At 37.7% G+C, this 15,975-nt stretch overlaps 2 protein-coding genes across 4 annotated transcripts in view; one reads left to right on the top strand and one right to left on the bottom strand.

Annotated features, from left to right (window-relative positions):
• LOC118829017 (nebulin related anchoring protein) overlaps positions 1-15,975 on the bottom strand; it is an 87,314-nt gene that overhangs the window by 62,107 nt on the left and 9,232 nt on the right. For 2 of the 3 annotated variants that reach the window (XM_036735941.1, XM_036735943.1), the window contains exons 5-11: positions 13,819-13,923; positions 12,031-12,132; positions 9,555-9,659; positions 6,714-6,821; positions 5,143-5,250; positions 1,466-1,573; positions 78-194 (exon numbers count right to left, since the gene is read on the bottom strand). In XM_036735941.1, coding sequence (XP_036591836.1) covers positions 78-194; positions 1,466-1,573; positions 5,143-5,250; positions 6,714-6,821; positions 9,555-9,659; positions 12,031-12,132; positions 13,819-13,923 — 753 coding nt within the window. The remainder of the gene's footprint in view (positions 1-77; positions 195-1,465; positions 1,574-5,142; positions 5,251-6,713; positions 6,822-9,554; positions 9,660-12,030; positions 12,133-13,818; positions 13,924-15,975) is intronic. The other variant, XM_036735942.1, reaches the window with a different exon arrangement.
• LOC118829019 (low molecular weight phosphotyrosine protein phosphatase-like) lies at positions 10,127-10,603 on the top strand. Its single transcript, XM_036735946.1, has one exon. The coding sequence runs from the start codon at positions 10,127-10,129 to the stop codon at positions 10,601-10,603; it is 477 nt and encodes a 158-aa protein (XP_036591841.1).

Genomic DNA, 15,975 nt, shown 5'->3' with positions numbered 1-15,975 from the left:
TCTTGTTCCCTGCCCATGCCACAAAATAGCATCCCTAGTAAGCCCATAAACACAGGTAACCCTCTCTCCACTCTTACCTCACTGACAAGTTTGTTCACACTCTGGGCACGTTTTAGGACCAAGTTGTCTTGGGCTGGAAGTGAGTGATAGTGAGCAGCTCCTTTCATCTTATTGAAATCCTGCCTGTATTTTATCTGAAAGAAATGATGAACAAAAGAGGTCTGAGATCACCATTTTCATGGGCCATTTCTGAAAGTGCCCCATAATTAGTTTATGGCAAAATTTTTCTCTACTGAATCTGACACAAAGCTACATAGTATGCGTTCAATTTTAGATTGTCAATTACTACTTTACCCTTCTCTTTTCTCTTTGAGCATTTTCCATATATATATATATATATATATATATAGAGAGAGAGAGAGAGAGAGAGAGAGAGGGAGAGAGAGAGGGAGAGAGAGAGAGAGAGAGAGAGAGAGAGAGAGAGAGAGAGAGAGTCAACCAACTGGCCATACAGATGGAAGGAAGGTTTTAACTTCACAAGGAAAAAATCATCTTAGGATCAGGGAGTGGTAAAACTAGGATTTGAATTTCACCTCTTCTCCCTTTACCAGAAAAAGGGCAGAGTAAGGGGAACGTAGCCAATGATTATATGAGCAAAGAGGCTCAGTGCTTGGAACTCCTCTTCATCTTTAATAAACAATAGACTTCAATAAGATTTGACATCCTGTGGATTCTCTCAAAAGGAGGATATGGAAGATGGAAATAGAGATGATCTGACTTTGATTCCCTTTGCATTTAGAGATTTATATTGAGTATTGCATTGGGTATTGGAGAAGACGAAGTTTAATCATAGCCTGTCTTTCGAGGAATGCCAGCTGGCTGAGGCTCCATGAGGCAGAGTCAGGTTACTGGCCAGGCTCTACCAGTGCAATCAGATGCCCAGTACATGTGTTTACCCAGTCAGCTAGTCACCCACAGTGCTGACTTCCATTACATAGACTTCCATTTTATATGCAGCCATTTCATGTCTGCATGCATGTTCCAACATCTGCATGAGCCCAAATTGACCAGAAGCACAATTATCCTGTTTGTTTATACAAATCTCTAAAAAACAAATAATGTCCAAAATGTCCCTGGATGTAAAATAGGAACTGGGGACTAGGTATCTATTTTACTTCAGTTTCTTAGAATTGGAGACTGCTAGACCTGGAAAAAGCCTTTGGGATCATCTTTTTAAATTTTTACAGGTGAGGAAACTGAGGCTCACCAAAGTCCAGTGATTTGACCAAGATTACAAAGAGCCAAGATTAGAACCTTAGACTCCTGCAGCCCAGTTCAAGGCACCTTCCTCTTCCTTCGCACTTTCAACAGTTACATTACATAAGGTTCTTTAAGAACATTGGTGGAAAAAGCCCATTTCTTCATTGATTCTGTTGCCCTTAGGTCTCCTCCACTTTATACTTACATCACTAGCCAGTTCGTTGGCTTTCTTCGCATTCAGATAAGCAGGAGTGATCATAGCAGGAAAGCTACCTTTTCCCCTGGCCTCTTCATATTCTTCTGAATAGTCCTGCTGAGACATGTGGGAAGTTTAATTGTTAACTCCAACTTCACAGAATGAGTGGATGATGAAAGACCATTATCAAAACCCATACTCATGCTGCACTTGCAAAAAAAATCACTGAAAGAAAATATTCTTGAAATAATATTGGATAAATATTATTATCCAATTCAATGCAATCCAACAAGCTTTCTTTAAGTACTCGCTAAGTGCCAGCAACTATGCTAGGCACTTGGGTATGAAGCCAAAAATGAAACTGTCTCTGCCCTCAAGGAGCTTGTATTCTGCTGGGGCATGGGGTGGTATGCATATCACGAGCATCCAAATTTTATATCTAATGCCAATGGGTAAATAATATATCTTCAATATTCTCACAGGTCCTCATTGTTATGTTCTGATGTCCTTTTCCAAAGCTTTATGTCTTACTGTAGATTCTGCATTATTATTGGGTTATTATCTTCTTACATTCACCTAGATCTGAGTTATTACTGGGATGCACTGTCAGTCTCATTGATAATCTTATTCCAAGTGTGTTTGCTAGTATATTATTATATATTATATTTAATATTGTATATGATACTAATACATAATATTAGATACTATTAGTAGAGCCACATAGATGTATGTATCGACCTTTGGCCTCTACACTCATCGATTTCTATCATTAATAATATAAGAATAATTATAATAACAACAGCTCACATTTATAAAATGCTTGGTGATTACCAAGATTTTTCACACACGTTAGCTCAATAACCCTCTGATAATAGTTATCATTATGGGTAGCTAACAATAGAGGAAACGCTCCAGGATAGGGGCTGAAGACAACAGCATTAAAAAGTCATCACACTATCCCTCAAGGGTGTCCCCTAGACCCCTGAGGGGAAGATGTAGCTGGTCTCCTCCTGGGAGAGTCTTCACTACATGTGTATAAAATATATTATTCCATTGCCGTTGTGTCATTTTTCAGTCCTGTCCCACTCTTCCTGACCCCATCTGGGGTTTTCTTGGCAGAGATAGTGGGGTGGCTTGCCATTTCCTTCTCCAGCTCATTTTACAGATAAGGAAACAGAGGCAAGCAGGGTTAAGTGACTCGCCCAGGGTCACCCAGCTAGTAAGTGTCCAAGGCCAGATTTAAACTCAGAAGATGAGTCTTCTTGATCTCAGTCCCAGCGTTCTATCCACCGAGTCACCTAGCTGCCATATTGCTATGTACCTCTGTCTTAATTTGCTCACTTGTAAAAATGTAGATAATAGTACCACCTGCCTCATAGGGTTGTGATAAAGATCAAGTGAGTAAATGCTTCACGAACCTTAAAGTGTTATGTAAGTACTAGATATCATTAAAACTACTGTTAATAACATTATCCCCACTTTACAGATGAAGCAAGTGAGGCTGAGAGGTTCAAGAGTATGGACGTGGTCACATAGCTAATAAATGGTGCAGTCAAGATTCACATTTAAGTGTTTTGATTCCTCAATATACTACATCGCCTCCCAAAAGAAAGTCTGCATCACGCAGCTATATTTGAATTTTGGTAAGTGTTTATGAAAAGGCAACTTCAAGTTGGCAGATAATTATCTGAAATGTAATCCATTGGACATTTCAGGCAGAGTATTTGACCTTACCCTCTCCTTTAGAATTTTTTTATAGACATTCTGTCAATGCATGAATTATGTAAACCACACTAGCTATTTTATATAAGTATTGATACCTCACTTGCTATGGACCGTATTTGGTCACATTAAGCCACCTGCTTACCCCATAGAGGAAAGAGTGAATAATGTAATATGGTAAATGTTTGAGATACGTATAGCTTCTTTCTCTCCATGTGTCTTTTATCCCAGCTCTTCTTGTGAAGCGGTGGAACATGGTAAATCACACCATGTCACGCAGCAAGTGGGATCACACTATCCTGAGGACCCTCAACAGCTGGATGTGGACAATAACTTTGTCAATCGGGGCTTCCTCTGGTTTCCATTTATGTTATAATGAGTCCTGGAAAAGCCCATCTAAAAGGACTAGATTACCAGGATTGCTAGGAGACAAAAGCTGTATTTCATGCGTATGTGTGTATGTGTTTGTGTGTACAGAAATTTTATCAGAAAACACTTTTTAGATATCCAGGGAATTTTGTTCACCTTCCCAAAATCCTAATTCTCATAGATGCATTAGTGTTGAACCAATGCTTTTCTTCTGTCTCAGTTCTTTGTATATGCATTCTTTTCAGATGTAGTAAACAAAAAAAAATCTTCACAAAAAAGTGTGTGTATGTGTATACACTGAGTCCCAGAAAGAAATTACTTGCCCAAGTATATATATATGTTTGTATATGTATATATTGCATATGTGAGGTATATTTTACATCCTATGATAGGTAACACCAGCCAAAAGGTAGCTAAATCATTTGATTCAAGTCTTTTAAAAATAGATTTAAATAAAAGATTTTTTTAAAAAATCTTTTACTTTCTAAAAAAAATTATTTTTAAATACATTTTCTTCATTGAGTTAAAAATAGAGTGAGACTTCTATTAACTTATTCTTGAACTGCTGTTTTGGAATTCATTAAAACTACTTGAGTTTAAGAAAAACATAATTGAAACTGGCTTTTTTAAGTGTTGAATTCAGCATTTTTCTCTGCACTTCATTGAATCTCATCGACCAATTTTCACTACCAGACCATTTTCAAATAGGCCTTAATGTATGTTATATACATACCCATACACTTTAATAGTATGGACAATCATTAAAAACGACTGAGAAGTCTTTATCAGTCAAAGAGTAATGATTTGTTTGTGGTTTTTCCTTTCTATTTCTTTTTTTATACCTATGCCAAAAAGACTGATACCAGTCTAGTACTGGCTAATTAAGAAACATCAATCAAACCTCTTTTTTAAAGCCCTGTCTCTTCCTCCTCTTTCTCCCTTCCTCCTTCCTTCTCTCTCACTCTCTGTCCTTAACTATCTCTCTCACTTTAAAAATTAAAAATATAACCTTCCAAAAACAGCCGTGCACTTTGCCAGAAGAAGAAAATATAGGGCTTTAGAAAAACAGGTGTTATCTTTCAAATGGTATCCCAATTGTTGCCATCACTGCACAGATTCAGTTCGTGTACAGAGAGTGAGGCTGGGTAAAATATCTGAATAATTCATCCTTTACACAGTGCTTTATGCAGCACTGCTCTTTGCCCGAGGAATGATCCCCGATGCACCTGAATTATAGACTAAGTTTAAAGAAATGTAGTTTTATTACTGTCAAGTGAATATTGCTAGGCTAACTAGGTGTTGGTAATTAGCACTCCTTAGAACCTGCCTTAATGAAGAGATAAGAATAATTTATTTTTAACAAGTTTGTTATATTTGTAGATTTTATAAATGTCTTTAAAATAGCTTGTTCTCTTAGATAAGTTAAAAACATCCTCTGTGATTATATTTTCATCAACTATTTATTTAGCAAGCCTTTCTTTCTAAGAGTATATCATCACCTATCCAAATGACTGAGTACTTCAAATTAGAGTCCAATTAATGAGTTCTTAAGGTGTCAACAAGCCAATCTGCAATACATAATCACAATTACCTACCTGGCCAAACTGATCTCTGTATTCCTTTGCCCAAGGGCCCTCAGCTCCAGCAACCGCATGGCTGGCTTTCCCCTTTATCTCCTTCTGGTATTGCTGGTGATATCTAACCTGCACAAAGGTAACATGAACAAGCCAGAGGAATTTAGTTGGCCATATACCAGGCTTAAAGTTTTAAAATGAAATTGTCTCCCAATGATCCCTCTTGCTTCAAATTCAGGAAAATGTCATGGACACTGAAGAGTCAGATTCCCAACATAGCCAAGTTCATCCATTCAAAATTCAGAACACGCTTAAGTGCTGACTCTGGGCAATAGTTTGTGTTAGATGATGGGGGTGCTAACAAAGATAAACAATTAATTTTCCCTACCCTTGTGGAACTTATGATCTAATAGGAGAGAGAAGATGTAAAGAATTTTTTTTTCTTTTTTAGAAATCCAGATCTGTGACCTCATTTATGAAGGAAATACTTGGCATAGAAATTTCCTCTACCAGATGCAATGTTGCATCTCAAAGTCTTAAAAAAAAATACCTAGGGCATGAGAGGTCAAGTGACTTTTATCCAGAGTCATAAAACTAATTAAGTGTCAGAAACAGGTTATGAACCTAGGTTTTCTTGACTCCAAAGGTTAGCTCTTTATCCACTGCACAATGTTGCCTCTCAGTTGCTAAATAAAATGTGGTAAATGTGGCTTAATAACTATGAAATTAAGGTGTTTCCTGACTCTGGGTTCCACAGGCTAGAAATTAATCGGCTGCATTTAGTCTTAAAAAAGAAGGCCACTTTTGGTTGTATATTGAGTGACTAGCATGATGCCTGGCACATAGTAGGCACTTAATAAATGCTTATTGATTGGTTGGTTTCTGAGTATAACGATGCCATTTTAATATAAAAAATATTTGTGGGTTCCCTCTCTCCTTATGATAGTAGCATACTTCAGTAGCCATCTGGGTGAGAAGGTACAGTTATTCCTTCCACATCATGATTCTGCTCACTGCAGTTTTGATATATTGTGGGTCAGCATAAGAAATTAAACAGGAATTTGGGGGGGAAGTTTTGCAGAAGCTGCAGATGACATACAAAGGCCAGCAGATGACACAAAGCTTATGACCAAATACTTAACCCAAGTTTTACAATAATTTGCTGTAAACACCCCATAAAAGAAAAAGAAAAAAATTCAGATTTCTGCTCTGGTACAAAGGGAGGGCTAAAAAATTTTACACAGATTTTCCAGATCATAGGGGCACTGTGCCCCTAACCTCCTCAAAGTGGAAGGGATAACTGAATACAATGACAAAAAAGTCACTACAGAAAGTCAAATTTCATTCCAAAGGTCACAGGAACAATTGTTTCTAGTAGGTACAAGTGAAGCATCAATAAAACAAGCATTACTATTATAATTTATTGAGGCTAAATAAAGATTAAAATGACAGTATGTGGTATACCTATGGATTCACAGACCCATGGCAATAATCCCAAACCAACAAGGCAAGAACCATTGCCTTGGTTCTTAGAGCAAGCGTACTCACTGGCTGTGAGCCCCTGACATCAAAACATTCATTTGGATACTTACATCACTGGCTAACTCATTGGCTCTTTTTGCAATCTGGTAGGCTGGAGTGATCATGGCAGGGAAGCTACCTTTTCCTCTCTGCTGCTCGTAATCTTCCATGTACTGCACCTAGAATGACAAACATTTATTGAGCACCTACTGTGGACATAGCACTGGGTTAAATACTAAGAGTGACACAAAGTTCAGATAAGAGAAAAAGCAAGAGAATCCAAGGGCCATTTGCTGCTATCTTGTTTTCTACTAGGTATGAATTTGGAGGATATGGACCTCAGTCCCAGACCTGGATCAAGGCTTAGATAAAAGCAGGGTTGTGAAGCCAAGCCTGGAGCTTGTCTTGCAGTAATATTGGTGACAATGGGCATCCTTGTTTCACATCTGATCTTACCGCGAAGGTTTCTAGCCTTATTCATAGCCTAACACAATCATCCGGGTAATTGCACCATGGAGAAGGGAGGCTATACATAAAGGAAATTTTTTTCTAGAAATAATGGTTTAATAGTTTGTAGCATCAAAGAGAGAATTTTTTTACTTTAAAGACAGTGAGACAGACAGTGATGACAACAGTAATTACTAGGCTAACTAGATGGTGCTCCTTGGAAACTTGCTTTAATGCATAAATAAGAACAATTTATGTTTAATGAGTCTGTTATATTTGCAGATGTTATAGTAACAGGGTGGTTTAGTGGAAAACTATGTAGAGATAGCTAGGTGGCTCAGTGGATAGAGCACCGGACCTGGAGTCAGGAAGTTCCAAGTTCAAATCTGGCCTCCAACACTCACTAGCTCTGTGACCCTGGGCAAGTCACTTAACCTCTGGTTGCCTTAATCCTCTGGAGAAGAAAATGTCAAACCACCACCACTACAGTATCTTTGCCAAGATAATCCGCCCAAAAAGAGGTCAAGAGGGACATGACTGAACAACAAAAACAGTGGAAAATTCTTGCCTTATAGTCAAAAGACCAACATTGAAGTCCTAACTCCAAAACTTACCAGTTTGTGAACCTAGGCAACCATTCAGAACCTTAGTTTCATCATAGATATAGATATGTTTTCAATAAATTAGCATTTATTTTTTTCCTCACCTTCACCAAATCATTAAGAAAAATAGAAAAACAAAACCTAAGATGAGTGTGTGTGTGTGTGTATATATAATATGCATGTAGATATATATGCATGTATGTGTGCAAACTTTTATATATATTATACATGTGTATAATATATGTATTGTATGTATGTGGAATTACATATGTAATATATTCTTTTTACAATATACATAATATATCTGTTATAAATGTGGATTTATTATGCATGTATGTATATATATATACACATATATGTGTGTGTGTGTGTGTGTGTAATAAGAATTCTTACCCTACTTATCCCAATGTGGTATTATACGTGAAATATTTTGTAAACCTGAAAGTGTTACATGAGTGAGAACAATCATGATCCTATCACGTTTTTCTAGAGCTCTGTAGTTAGAAAGCACATTCATACATATTATCTCATTTCATCTTTATGTAGAAAAGCATTCACAGGCTCTCCTCCACATATACCATGTATGGAAGGAAGCATAAGTATCACTATCTTTGTTTTACAGATGTGGAAACTGAGGCCCAGAGAGATTGTGACCAGTCCAAAGTCACAAAGCCAACAACTGACAGTGCTGAGACTTGAACCCAGGTTCCGTCTCTCTCTTGGGCCAGTACTCTTTTTTTATAGGATTATGCCATTCTAAACTCACTCTCTCTGGAGTTTTGCCTATGAGAACCTTATGATAAGAGGCCATTAAAAATGATGAAAGAGGCGGTCGCAGAGAAGCCTGGGAAGACTTACATAAACTTGTGCAAGATAAAGCAAGCAGAACCAGGAGAACAATATATCCAATGATAATAACATTGCAAAAACAAGCAATTTTAAAGACTAAGAATTCTGAAAAGCTCAATGACCAACCACGATTCCAGTGACAGATAATAAAGAGAACTCCCTGCTTCCTGACAAAGAGGTGATAAACTCAAGGTGTTGAAGGAGACGTACGTTTTTGGACATGACTACTCATCGTTGTTACAAGAGTTTGTTTTCTATTTTTCTTCCTCAATGAGTTAGGAAAGGTGAGGAGAGAAAATAAATGCTTATTAATTTAAAGTATAATTTGTTTTTAAAAAAAAATATTCAGCAAAGTGAAGTGACAGATAAAATGTCTGACTGTGGAAACAAATATGTTACTAAGATTAAGAAACTTCCCACCAATATAAGTGTAGTCATTGGATCACAGAATCACAGAATTAGAATTAGAAGAGACCTTGAAGGCCTTTGGGTCCAATTCTCTCTTGGAGAAACTGAGGTACGGAGATTTTTGTTGTTGTTTTTGTTTTGTTTCGTTTTAAGTGACTTGCTCATGTCATATGGACCTACATTAAAGTCCTATTTCGGTGATTTATCGTGACACAGAAGGGACTCTGGGGTCTAAAAGGTGATGCCAAAAGAACACAAGCTCTGGTGGGTCTGACTGCTAGAAAAACTATGTGTAAAGACCTGGTAACTTGCACTGTTGGAAGATCAAACTGGCTAAGCTAGAGGAGGCCCATCACCGGTGAGCTGGTCAACAGATAATGATTTTTTTTATCCGAACAATTCATAGAGTCCATCTGCTAAGGTGTAGAGGAATTGGGAGCTGCATTGGTGTAGGGTCTGAATGTCAAACTCTCAGATTTTCATAAGGATCGAAATAGAGGTACCATATTAAGTTTTCTCCTACTTTCTTGCTCTTCCCCCTTCTAAGTGAGACAGGGAAAATAAACTGTAAATGTGAATAAATGTGACTTAGCTTCTAGTCCTTACATCACTTTGAAGCTGTCCACTAGCCTTGGCATGCAGCAGCTCAGGGGTATCTGCCACTGTGGTGAACCTGGAAACACGTTCATCATGCCCACGTTTATAATGCACCTGATGGAAGAAGAAGACACAGAACTTAGGTTGCGCCCGTTTCTCAAACTTCTGGTAGCACTCATTTCTCACATGTGACTGATAGGAGAGGGACTAAATAATGGTGTTGCCTTGACTACAATGACTCTGGCCAGTCCTCTAGGAGTCTAACATGGTTATTTAAGCTAGTGGAAGCAGCTGTACCAGTCTCTTAAATCCTACACAGCAGGAGTTCACCAGGTCTCATGCATTTGATAAACTCACAGGTTTAGTTAGAAAAGACCACATCTTTTTCTAGACATGACACAGAAAAGGCATGCTTGTCCACATTTTATGGATTTTATGGATGGGGCAACTGGCATCCAGAAAATGAAGAGATTTGTTCAAGATTGGGTCTCCTACCTCTTAATTTCATACCCATGAAACAGTACTATGTTTCTACCAATTCATCCACCATTTTGGGATTATCCTAGAGTAGGAAATTTAAAATGGCTGCAGAGGGAATGAGGTCTGTCCTGTCTGTGTGTCTGGGTAATATTTGTCGCTCCCCTATAGCAGAAGCAGTTTTTAGGAAACTTGTAGCTAAGGAAAATATTTCAGATAAGTGGAGGATAGACCCTGCTGCAACATCTACATATGAAATAGGAAACCCTCCTGATTATCGAGGGCAGATTTGCATGACAAAAAATGGCATTACCATGAATCATATTGCCAGGCAGATTACCAAGGAAGATTTCCTGACCTTTGATTATATACTACGTATGGATGAAAGCAATTTGAGAGATCTGAATAGAAAAGTTAATCAAGTTAAAAACTGCAAAGCTAAAATTGAACTCCTTGGAAGCTATGATCCACAGAAACAACTTATTATTGAAGATTCATATTATGGAAATGACTCTGACTTTGAGACTGTATATGAACAATGTGTGAGGTGCTGCAAAGCATTTTTGGAAAAATCTCATTAAGGCTCACATTCGTTGCTAAAGGACAACAGTGACTGGCATCAACTGAAATAGGATGTATGTATATCAGTTGATGTGTTAGTAAAGAGTAATAATATACTACATTTGAAGACCATCATTGTTTCTTCAATTTATTTAATGTTCACATCTGTTCTAATTTTAAAAATCAATCATTATTTTTGAAGCAAGAATTTTTGATTAAATCAGTTATAATTATCAAGCAAGCTAGAACTCCCAGCCTATGCCTTGGATTTTAAAAATGAATTAATTATACAGTGAAACAAACTAAAATATGCATGTGAAAACTAAGAAACCTCAATAACACAATCATTTATTAAAAATGTTTGATAGAATTTTACTTTGAGACAGCTTCATTTATGTCTAAGTGGGATCTTTAACAGGTAAAGAAAACATTTACCTTTAGGTCCCAGAAGACAATAGAAAATAACTGAGGTCATTGTGAAAAGTTAAAAATGTATTTTAGTGTTTTAGCAGTCATTTGATAGCAATAACTAAATGAAGAACAAATATTCTTTCTGTTCATCTTTACCATTTTTTAAATATTTTCGCTATCCATTAAAATAAATGTATCCCCTGCCATGGGAGTTTGTGATGTGGATTTTATACAATTACACTTCATAGTGAGGAAATAAGGGGAACTTATTTATGCTATTATTCTTTAGGACCTGATTAATCTCTTGATCTTTATACAGGGTGTCCCAAAGGTGTTAATATGGTTTTAAGTTATTAAAGCTTCTGGGACACCCTGAACATAAAGACTTTGTTTTAAACAAAAGTCCATTTATTTGTCCTTTGCCTTCTCTTGTCTCCCTCAAATTTTAGGTTTACAACTAATGAAGAACAACATTTTACTATTTTATATCATTTCGACTCTTTTATATTATCAATTTGAGATAAGTTATATTCCTTTCAATATCACCTGAAACTTTAACTATACACAGGCATGAATAATGAAATAAACTGTGCATTTGGGATCAAAAGGAGCAATGATTACAATGCAAGACGATATGGTTAAAATACAGTCCCTAGAGAAGTTTGGAGTGTGTTAGTAGATTTTTTTCATCAGTGTTTAACAGATTTGTAGGATATGTGCAATATCACATTGAAGGGATTGTGCTTTTTAATTCATTTGGACACTTCACAAAATTTAATTGTTTTAAAAATAAACAGAAATTTGCAACAAAAAAAAGTATTATCTTAACGGCATAGAGAATAAATTAATCCATGTTGGATATAGCAGAGCTATTTTTTAGACAGCCTAAAATGTGTGTGATTCTTAGAACCCTCTTAGAAATGTATGAGTCCCAAAGAATAATGGGGTGTAATCTCCATCACTGGAGGGAATTGCCCAGACTGATGGGATCACATATCCATTGAAGTACTTTAAAAAAAAATATGGAGGAACTTACCTGGCTAGCCAATTCATTGGCTTTCTTGGCTCGTTGGTAAGCAGGTGTGATCATAGCTGGAAAACTGCCCTTTCCTCTCTGCTCTTCATAGGCTTCTGCATACTTGAGTTAGATAGGAACAATGTCAAATGACAGCTGATTAAAATGTGTAATAATACAGATTCTACATTTTTTTTCCTACCTCTGAGCCCTTGCTGACACTGTTTGCTATTCCTGGGATGCTGGCACCTTCCTCTCCCCTTACCCAGCTCTTCCTCTTGACATCCCATATGTCATTCAAGTTCAAACTAAAATGTCATCTCCATTGGTGATTCTGCCAACTGAAAATTGTCATTCCTTCCCTAGATCTCGCAGAAAGCACTTGGTTTCTCCTGTGCTTGTGCATTTGCCATACTCTATTTTGCATTATAGAGTGATGAGATCACAGATTTAGAGCTGGAAGGAGCCCTAGAGGCCAGCTAAACTAACTCCTTAATTTTTGAGATGAAGAACCAAAGGACATGAGAGGTCAAAGTCATACAGGTAGTAAGTGACGTATCCAAGATTCCAATCCTGATCTTCTAACTCCTAATCCAACACTCTTTCTACTATGCCACACTTACTTGTCAATTGAGCATTTTCGTATAATAATATTTATTTGTGTGCAGGTTATACCTTCCTCTTCCTCTCTTCATTAGATTATGTAAACTCTCTGAGGCCTGGGATCCTGTTTTATTTAATCTTTGCCTTTCTCCTAGTGTCCTTCTCCCACAATAGTTTCTATAGAGTATATACTTAATAAAGACCTTTTCAACATATGGATGGAAGTACTCATGGATGGATACTATAAAGAAAAATTACTACGGCAAATAAAACTGTCCTTATAAAGCAATGGGAAATGGAAAATGCTATCCAAAGGCCAAGTAACAAGAGGGATGTAAGAACTAGGAAAGGCTATTATAGTGTTGATGAAACCTTTACCTACTGAATGCTGTGCCTTTTTAAAATTAATGCCAACTGTAAATCTGCTCTATAAAACTGCTCTGACCTAAGGTATGGCCTCGGGATTATTTAAATGTCTGTATAATGACTGATAAAACAAGAGACCACTCATTTTCTGCAGTAAGAACATTTCCAAGGCAGGAAGTTAAAAGTTGTTGATAAGGTTCCCTCTAAACTCGTTTGTATCGAAACTCTCTGTGCTGAGCATTGCAAAAGTTTACTCTCCATGATTAGATCCATCTTCTATGTGTGTATGGATATGTATGTATACATGTATATGTGTTCATGTATACACACATTACATATATATATGTGTGTGTGTGTATATATATATGTGTGTGTGTGTGTGTGTGTGTGTGTGTGTGTGTATGTGTGTGTGTATATGTATGTATATATAAAATCTCTGTCACTGTAAGTAACGTCCAGTGTGGAGAGCTGCTCTCTTCTCCCCCATAGGACTTTCTGCTGGAGAATCTAGGATGAATAAGTGTTCATCTTTAGCAAATGTTCCCTTTTGTATCATGATTTAAATGGAAAATACAAATGCAGAGAAGATGGATCTCATCATGGACAGAAAACTTTTGCAATGCTCAGCACAAAGAGTTTCGATTCAAATGAGTTTAGAGGGAATGTGTGTGTGTGTGTGTGTGTGTGTGTGTGTGTGTGGGTGGGTGTGTGGGTGTGGGTGTGTGTGGGTGTGTGGTTGGGTGTGTGTGTGGGTATGTGTGTGTGCTTTCCGTAAACACTTGCCAAGGTCCCTAGTATAAAGCAACATTCACATAGAAAGTAGATTTCTAACCTGCTTACCTCACTTAGAGACTTCTGTGCTTCAACCATTCTTACAATTTCAGGGTCTGGGAGAGTTCCAGGGGACCAAGAATTCCCCTCACCATATGTAGCCCAATAAGCTTTCTAAAAGGAAAAGAAGAATACCAAACATTTATATGGCTCTTTAAAGTTAGTTGTAAGGCCAATCAGTAAGTGAAAGATCTTTCCTGCCTATTGAATAGGCCTCAGATGGGGCCAACAAAGAGAGGCCTGATTAGAGACAGGCCCACACCCTTTCAGTAACTAGATGTAAGGGCCCAGGGCCATACCCTTTTGCTAGTTAAGCTGATATAGGTGTGAAGCCCTCAGGGCCCTAAGGAGAGGTGCTAAGACCAGAGCCACTGGCATGTGCACTGAGTTCTAATCAATCAGATGCCAGCTAGGACTGTATAAGAAGAGAACCCAGAACTGAAAGCAGCAGAACTGAGATAGGTAGGATTCAGAAGCAGACATCAAGAGGACATTAAGGCAGTGAGAGCTACAGGAATTGGAATTCAGCCCAAGAAGAAGGAGCAGGAACTCAGAGTCTATGGGAGCTACAGAAGAGAGTGCTGAGTAGAGAGTCAGGATTTGTGAGTGATTGTTTATAGGAAGGCTCTAGCAGGGGACAGATTACAGGATGATTTGGCTCCTTGCTATAATGTTGTGTTATAATTTCCTTGTTGCTACATTGGCTTTGGAATATTATTGCTACTGTATGGAATTGGAATTACTGGTCCTGGGATTGAATTCTCTCGTGTCTAAATAAATGTTATACTTCTTCTGCCTTCTACCTAGACAATTTCTTATACTTTGAGATTCCCAAACCATTCAGGCATGTTCATGGTCATCCTCAAGGTCATGAATCTTGACTTACTGATATAAAAGTTTGCAAATTACTTCACAAATATTATCTCATTTTGCCCTCACAACAACCCTAGGAGGTAGGTGTTATTCTTATCCCCCATTTTACAGATAAGGAAACTGAGGCAGATAGGTGAAGTGACTTGCCCAAGGTCACACAGCTGGTAAGTATGTAAATCAGGTCTTCCTGACTCCAGGCCCACTGGGTCCACCTGGGCCACCTAATTGCCTCAAAAGTAGAGTTTTTAAAAATCAAACAACCTTTTTCTTTTTCTTTCTACTCCTTGGCTCACTTGTTCATTTTATCAACACAACATAAAAATGATGGCAACTCAATTGAATCCCTGTTCATCCAGCATAGTCAAAAGTTGGGGTAGTCTAAATAACTTTATATTCTGGCTCTCTAAGTAACAACAGAGATCCACACCAATGTGTCATTTTTTAAGAAATGGACTGCAAAAAATCCCAAATAGTAATACTGCACACAACTTAATGTTTCTGTCCTTTTTTTCAGAAGGTTTGTAGTCATGTCACAAAGCCTCAGGGTCACTGGGAGGAACCCTCAATATCATTAGACAGCATTGTAGAAAAATATATTCCTAACGGTAGAAGTACTATAGGATGAGGAAGCTAGGTGGTGCAGTAGAGAGAGTGCCAGTTCTGGTCAGGAAAACTCATCTTCTTGAGTTCAAATTCACTTAGCCAAAGTCACTTAACTCTATTTGCCTCAGTTTCCTCATCTATAAAATAAGCCAGAGAAGGAAATGGGAAACCACTCTAGTATCTCTGCCAAGAAAACCCCAAACGTGGTCATGAAGGGTCCAACTGAGCAACAACTGTAGGATGGCTACACAAGTAGGGTGGTCCCTACCCTCAAGGAGCTCAGAAACCTGGTGGAGAAATAAAGCTGACCAGGGAAACCACAATATCAAGCAACACTATTGCATATAAGAGGCCATGCATGGTATGGTGGCTAGTGAGCTGACATGGGAGGCAGCAAGATCTGTGTTCGGTTTCTGCCTCTGATATACATTAGCTTTGTAACTTCTTATTTGTTATAGATGAATTGCCAATATACATTGGTGGAAGGAGTTTCAATACAGAAATGAGGAATAACATCAATAAGGAAGTCTATAAATATACAAATAAACAAGTACGCCTTCTGTAGACTGACCAAACAATGCCTCACACACAGACCAATCAAAAAACATTAAGTGCCTACTGCGTGCTAAGCACTCTATTAAGTGCAAAGAATACAGAAGGAGTCAAAAGATAAGTACATTTTTTTCTAAT

This window comes from Trichosurus vulpecula, chromosome 8 (genome assembly GCF_011100635.1).
Source record: "Trichosurus vulpecula isolate mTriVul1 chromosome 8, mTriVul1.pri, whole genome shotgun sequence".
Lineage (NCBI taxonomy): Eukaryota > Metazoa > Chordata > Mammalia > Diprotodontia > Phalangeridae > Trichosurus > Trichosurus vulpecula.
This window is presented reverse-complemented; position numbering and strand designations above follow the sequence as displayed.